The following is a 7,779-nucleotide window of genomic DNA, read 5'->3' as shown; positions in this document are numbered from 1 at the left end:
TAGAATTAGTATTGCAATGCTACATGTCAAAACTAGTAAGGAAACTTTGCATAAAATAGCTAGATTGATTCTTGAATAAAGTGAACAACTCTCCTTCTGTATTCATATCAGCCATCCCCTGGTTGAGGATCACATTTAAGATTCAAACAGAAATCTTCCCAAAGATGGATATAATTTTCTGATAAATATTTACAAATTTCAAGTTGATAGACATTAGTCACTCCATGTATCTTGCAGTTTCCTTTAAAAGAAGTCTATCAGTATCTACATCTTTTTGAGAAAAATCTGTGAAGCTAATGCAGATAGAATTATCCAAGAATGTAAAAAAATAAATATTTCATCCTGAGTCAAAAATAGAAAAGAAACCATAACTTCCTTTCTCAGGAGATTCTAAACTTTGTATATGCTTTTTGTTCTCTGAGTTATAAAACAATAATCTGTGAATAAAAACAAAATTAAGACCTCTACAAAAATATCAAAATTTCTATTCATATACAGTTTTACCCTTAATAAAGGATTAAGTTTTACTAAAAGTATTACTAACACCAAGTGAGATGGTAGGTGTTGTGAGAGGGCATCAGAGGGCGAACAGTAAAACTATTATCACAGAAAACTAGCCAAACTGATCACATGGACCACAGCCCTGTGTAACTCAGTGAAACTAAACCATTCCATGTGGGGCCACCCAACACAAATGGGTCCTGGTGGAGAGCTCTGACAGATTATGGTCCGCTGGAGAAGGGAATTGCAAACCACTTCAGTACTCTTGCCTTGAGAACCCATGAACACTATGAAAAGGCAAAATGATAGGATACTGAAAGAGGAACTTCGCAGGTCGGTAGGTGCCCAATATGCTACTGGAAATCAGTGGAGAAATAACTTCAGAAAGAATGAAGGGATGGAGCCAAAGCAAAAACAATACCCAGTTGTGAATGTGACTGGTGATAGAAGCAAGGTCCAATACTGTAAAGAGCAATATTGCATAGGAACCTGGAATGGCAGGTCCATGAATCAAGGAAAAATGGAAGTAGTCAAACAGGAGATGGCAAGAGTGAATGTCAACATTCTAGGAATCAGCGAACTAAAATGGACTGGAATGGGTGAATTTAACTCAGATGACCATTATATCTACCACTTTCGACAGGAATCCCTCAGAAAATGGAGTAGCCATCATGATCAACAAAAGAGTCCAAAATGCAGTACTTGGATGCAATCTCAAAAACGACAAAATGATCTCTGTTCATTTCCAAGGCAAACCATATCACGGTGGTCCAAGTCTATGCCCCAACCAGTAACATTGGAGAAGCTGAACTTGAATAGTTCTATGAAGACCGACAAGAACTTTTAGAACTAACACCCAAAAAAGATGTCCTTTTCATTATAGGGGACTGGAATGCAAAAGTAGGAAGTCAAGAAATACCTGGAGTAACAGGCAAATTTGGCCTTGGAGTACAGAATGAAACAGGGCAAAGGCTAATGGAGTTTTGACAAGAGAACACACTGGTCGTAGCAAACACCCTCTTCCAACAACACAAGAGAAGACTCTACACATGGACATCACCAGATGATCAACACTGAAATCAGATTGATTATATTCTTTGCAGCCAAAGATGGAGAAGCTCTATACAGCCAGCAAAAACAAGACCAGGAGCTGCCTGTGGCTTTGATCATGAACTCCTTATTGCCAAAATCAGACTTAAATTGAAGAAAGTAGGGAAAACCGCTAGATCATTCAGATGTGACCTAAATCAAATCCCTTATGACTATACAGTGGAAGTAAGAAATAGATTTAAGGGACTAGATCTGATAGATAGAGTGCCTGAGGAATTATGGATGGAGGTTCATGACATTGTACTGGAGACAGGGATCAAGACCATCCCCATGGAAAAGAAATGCAAAAAAGTAAAATAGCTGTCTTGGGAGGCCTTACAAGTAGCTGTGAAAAGAAGAGAAGTGGAAAGCAAAGGATAAAAGGAAAGATATAAGCATCTTAATCCACAGTTTCAAAGAATAGCAAGGAGAATTAAGAAAGCCTTCCTCAGCAATCAGTGCAAAGAAATAGAGGAAAACAACAAAATGGGAAAGACTAGAGGTCACTTCAAGAAAATTAGAGAAACCAAAGGAATATTTCATGCAAAGATGGGCTTGATAAAGGACAGAAATGGTATGGACCTAAGAGAAGCAGAAGATATTAAGAAGAGGTTGCAAGAATACACAGAAAAACTGTACAAAAAAGATCTTCACTACTCAGATAATCATGATGGTGTGATCACTCACCTAGAGCCAGACATCCTGGAATGTGAAGTCCAGTGGGCCTTAGAAGCATCACTACAAACAAAGCTAGTGGAGGTGATGGAATTCCATTTGAGACATTTCAAATCCTGAAAGATGGTGCTGTGAAAGTGTTGCACTCAATATGGCCGCAAATTTGGAAAACTCAGCAGTGGCCACAGAACTGGAAAAGGTCTGTTTTCATTCTAATCCGAAAGAAAGGCAATACCAAACAATGCTCAAACTACTGCACAATTGCACTCATCTCACACACTAGTAAAGTAATGCTCAAAACTCTCCAAACCAGGTTTCAGCAATATGTGAACCTGAACTTCCAGATGTTCAAGTTGGTTTTAGAAAAGGCAAAGGAACCAGAGATCAAATTGCCAACATCTGCTGGATCATGGAAAAAGCAAGAGAGTTCCAGAAAAACATCTATTTCTGCTTTTTTGACTATGCAAAGCCTTTGACTGTGTGGATCACAATAAACTGGAAAATTCTGAAAGAGTTGGGAATAACAGACCACCTGACCTACCTCTTAAGAAATCTGTATGCAGGTCAGGAAGCAATGGTTAGAACTGAAGATGGAACAGCAGACTGGTTTCAAATAGGAAACGGAGTATGTCAAGGCTGTATATTGTCACTCAACTTATTTAACTTATATGTAGAGTACATCATGAGAAATGCTGGGCTGGAAGAAGCACAAGCTGGAATCAAGTTTTCTGGGAGAAATATCAATAACCTCAGATATGCAGATGACACCACCCTTATGGGAGAAAGTGAAGAGGAGATAAAAAGTCTCTTGATGAAAGTGAAATAGGGAGGGGCTGGGCTGGCGCTGCGGCCAGAGATGCTGTGGGACTGCGATGGCGCTCGGCCGCTGGGAGCACTGCATTGAAAACACCGAGACATCTATTAAATGATGTAGTTACTCCTGAAAAGCGTGCTGCGGTTTCTCTAGGTGATTATGTCGTTGCTGGAAACAAAGGCAGCAGTAGACAATACCTCCTTCTTAAAGACAGGAGGAACCTGGGGGTGAAGTGAATTCTGAGGCTAGAAGAATTTGATGACACAGACCGCTGAATTTCTTTGTTTGGAGCACACGTTATGAACCCTTTCTGGAGCATGTCTACAAGCTCTGTATGCAAACGGTCTGATGGTGAAGAGAAAACATTAACAGGGGATGTGAAAACCAGTCCTCCATGCACTGCTCCAAAGAAACAGCTGCCTTCTATTCCCAAAAATGCTTTGCCCATAACTAAGCCTACATCTCCTGCCCCAGCAACACAGTCAACAAATGGCACACATGCTTCCTACGGACCTTTCTACCTGGAATACTCCCTTCTTGCAGAATTTACCTTGGTTGTGAAGCAGAAGTTACCAGGTGTCTATGTGCAGCCGTCTTATCAATCTGCATTAATGTGGTTTGGAGTAATATTCATACGGCATGGACTTTATCAAGATGGCGTATTTAAGTTTACAGTTTACATCCCTGATAACTACCCAGATGGTGACTGTCCACGTTTGGTGTTTGATATTCCTGTCTTTCACCCGCTAGTGGATTCCACCTCAGGTGAACTGGATGTGAAGAGAGCGTTTGCAAAATGGAGGCGGAACCATAATCACATTTGGCAAGTACTGATGTACGCAAGGCGAGTCTTCTACAAGATTGATACAGCAAGCCCCCTAAACCCAGAGGCTGCAGTACTGTACGAGAAAGATATTCAGCTTTTTAAAAGTAAAGTGGTTGACAGCGTTAAGGTGTGCACTGCTCGCTTGTTTGACCAACCTAAAATAGAAGACCCCTATGCAATTAGCTTTTCTCCATGGAATCCTTCTGTCCATGATGAAGCCAGAGAGAAGATGCTGACTCAGAAAAAGCCTGAAGAACAGCACAATAAAAGTGTTCATGTTGCTGGCCTGTCATGGGTAAAGCCTGGCTCAGTACAACCTTTCAGTAAAGAAGAGAAAACAGTAGCGACCTAAGAGCTGGTGAATCGGTGCACCACGCACTTGCCTGCTGGACTTCGGCTCCTAAAGCTGGCCAATGGCAAAGGACTGCCTGCAGAGTAAAACGTTGTGAACAGTGGCTGACATCAGTGTTGTCCGTGTATGCTTAGGTTCTAACAGCAAGTTCTGGAAACCTCTCTTTATGTTATGCATTACTTCTGTCAGAAGTGTCTTTAAGGTGGTTATCTAGTTCAGTACTCCAAATTATTGGGGACTTTGAAGCTTACGTATTTTTTTGAATATAATGCTAAAGGTAAGTTGCGTTCATTTAAACTGATGAAGTTAAGCAAAGTTCAACACTATAGTGATTTCTTAATTGGCGGTTTTGGTTGTACATACATTAGGGTGCAGAGATGAAAGGATAGAGAGAGCAGTTTCCATAGCTTATTAGCACTTTTGAGTGGAGGAGCAGTTGAATTAATGAACCTCAGTCTTCAGCTTACTGTGTTACTGATATACAAACTGCTGTCACTGAGGGACATACTAGGTGAGTGAGAGGAAACCAGAACACTTGTTCTTAGGTGTTTTGTTTTGTTTTTTAAGCAAATTACTGTATTTTTCTGGCAGGAGGGAGAAAAAGTGTTAAAACGGTTTCTAATGAAGTCAGAGATTTAAACGATGAATGACTAGTGTATTCTGTAGAGACAATAAATCAATGAATGATTGTTCTTTGTCATTTATGCAGGAAACTAAATACCCTTTTCTCAGTATAACTAAACAAAGATTAATTTATAAATGCTTTATTGAAAAATACACTTATTTTCATATAAAATTACAGTAGCAGTATCTTGAGAGGTTTTATAAATATTTTTGCAGAACACTATTCTAATTGAACAGTGTAAGTTCCATATTTCTTTCAGAGCAATATGAAGTTACCTAGTAACTCTGTTTATACTGATTCAATTTACAATTGAACTTTCTCCCTAATAAGATTATTCATTCAACTTTAAAACTGCTGGAACAATAGTGATTAATAAAGGTATATATAGATACTTCAGTAGCTGTTAAATTAACATTTTCTAATCTGTATAAATGGTACTGTGTACTAATAAAAACCTAAAATTCTCCAAAAAAAAAAAAAAGAAAGTGAAATAGGAGAGTGAAAAAGTGGGCTTATAGTTCAACATTCAGAAAACTAAGATCGTGGCATCTAGTCCCATCACTTCATGGGAAATAGATGGGAAAACAGTGGAAACAGTCAGACTTTATTTTGGGGGGCTCCAAAATCACTGCAGATGGTGACTGCAGCCATTAAATTAAAATACATTTACTGCTTGGAATAAAAGTTATGACCAACCTAGATAGCATATTCAAAAGCAGAGATATTACTTTACCAACAAAGGTCCGTCTAGTCAAGGCTATGATTTTTCCAGTGGTTATATATGGATGTGAGAGTGGAAGTGTGAAGAAAGCTGAGAGCCGAAGAATTGATGTTTTTGAACTGTGGTGCTGGAAAAGACTCTTGAGAGTCTCTTGGACTGCAAGGAGATCCAGCCAGTCCATCCTAAATGAGACCAGTCCTGGATGTTCATTGGAAGGACTGATGCTGAAGCTGAAACTCCAATACTTTGGCCACCTAATGCCAAGAATTGACTCATTGGAAAAAACCCTGATCCTGCGACGGATTTGGGGCAGGAGGAGAAAGGGATGACAGAGGATGAGATGGCTGGATGGCATCACCGACTCGATGCACATGAGTTTGGTTTAACTCCGGGAGTTGATGATGGACAGGAAGGCCTGATATGCTGTGATTCATGGGGTCGCAAAGAGTCGGACACGACTGAGTGAGTGAAATTAACTAAACTGAACTGAAATTTGAATCAACATTTATTCACATTTATAAATTTATATATGAATATATGCTATTGATTTTATTTGAGAATGTGTTGTATTTGTCTTTGAAACACAAACAGAATTTTTTAGTTAAGTGTTTGACATGATAGGTCTATAAATTTATTGTGATGGTACTTTAGAAATATAAATATGGCTGTTTTCAAATCAATCATTTGTATAGCTCTTCTATTTTAATTACTTTTATTGTAAAATATAGAACATAAGAAATATTTTAAAGCAACAAATACAGTTATCTAAACAAAGCAAATCCTTTGACTTTTGTGTTTTTTCTATAGTCCTAGTGTATATAATTTAAGCACAGTTATAATCAAGTTGTACATAGAATTTTTTTGTTCTGCTTAATCTCCATATTCTATGTCAAATAAGTTTTCTTCTTTTATTATTTCCCTATACTGAACACAGTGAAGTTGCTCAGTAGTGTCTGACACTTTGCAATACCATGGACTGTAGCCTACCAGGCTCCTCCATCCATGGAATTTTCCAGGCAAGAGTACTGGATTGGGTTGCTATTTCCTTCTCCAGGGGATCTTCCCAACCCAGGGATCGAACCCAGGTATCCTGCATTGCAGGCAGATTCTTTACCGTCTGAGCCACCAGTTTATATCAATATAATATAATGCCACAGTGGCCCTCTGTTAAATTTTATGTTCACATCAGACAGTCAGTCATTTCAGTCACTAGTCTTATCCGACTCTTTGTGATCACATGGACTGCAGCATGCCAGGCTTCCCTGTCCATCACCAACTCCTGGAACTTGCTCAAACTCTTGTCCATTGAGTTGATGATACCATCCAGCCATTTTATCCTCTGTCTTCAACTGTCAACTTCTCATCCTGCCTTCAATCTTTCCAAACCTCAGGGTCTTTTCCAATGAGTCAGTTTTTTGCATCTGGTAACCAAAGTATTGGAGCTTCAGCTTTAGCATCAGTCCTTCCAATGAATATTCAGTACTGATTCCTTTCAAGATGGACTAGTTTGATCTCCTTGCAGTCCAAGGGATTTTCAAGAGTCTTCTCCAACACCACAGTTCAAAAGCATCAATTCTTTGGTGCTCAGCTTTCTTTATAGTCCAACTATCACATTCATACATGACTACTAGAAAAACCATAGCTTTAACTACATAGACCTTTGTTGGAAAAGTAATATCTCTGCTTTTTAATATGCTGCTTAAGTTGGTCATAATCTTTCTTCCAAGAAACAAGCGTCTTTTAATGCCATGGCTGCAGTAACCATCTGCTATGATTTTGGAGCCTAAGAAAATAAAGTCTATCACTCTTTTCCATTGTTTCCCCTTCTATTTGTCATGAAGTGATGGGACCCGATGCCACAAACTTCATTTTTGAATGTGGAATTTTAAGTCAGCTTTTTCACTCTCCTCTTTCACTTTCATCAAGAGGAACTTTAGTTCTTTTCACTTTCTGCCATAAGGTAGATGTCATCTGAGTATCTGAGGTTACTGATGTTTCTCCCAGAAGTCTTGATTTGAGCTTGTGCTTCATCCAGTCTGGCATCATATGATGTACTCTGCATATAAGTTAAATAAGCAGGGTGACAATATACAGCCTGATGTACTCCTTTCCCAATTTGGACCCAGTCTGTTGTTCCATGTCCAGTTCTAACTGTTGCTTCCTGACCATCTGCATA

At 39.0% G+C, this 7,779-nt stretch overlaps 1 protein-coding gene across 1 annotated transcript; it reads left to right on the top strand.

Moving 5' to 3' along the window:
• The first annotated feature begins 3,378 nt into the window (after positions 1-3,378).
• LOC138094568 (AKT-interacting protein-like) lies at positions 3,379-5,264 on the top strand. The gene has a single exon (XM_068990657.1). The coding sequence runs from the start codon at positions 3,379-3,381 to the stop codon at positions 4,255-4,257; it is 879 nt and encodes a 292-aa protein (XP_068846758.1). The 3' UTR covers positions 4,258-5,264.
• Positions 5,265-7,779: the final 2,515 nt, after the last annotated feature.

Source organism: Capricornis sumatraensis, chromosome 18 (assembly GCF_032405125.1).
Source record: "Capricornis sumatraensis isolate serow.1 chromosome 18, serow.2, whole genome shotgun sequence".
Taxonomy (NCBI): Eukaryota; Metazoa; Chordata; class Mammalia; order Artiodactyla; family Bovidae; genus Capricornis; species Capricornis sumatraensis.
The sequence above is the reverse complement of the archived record's forward strand: the minus strand, read 5'-3'. Positions and strand labels throughout refer to the sequence as shown.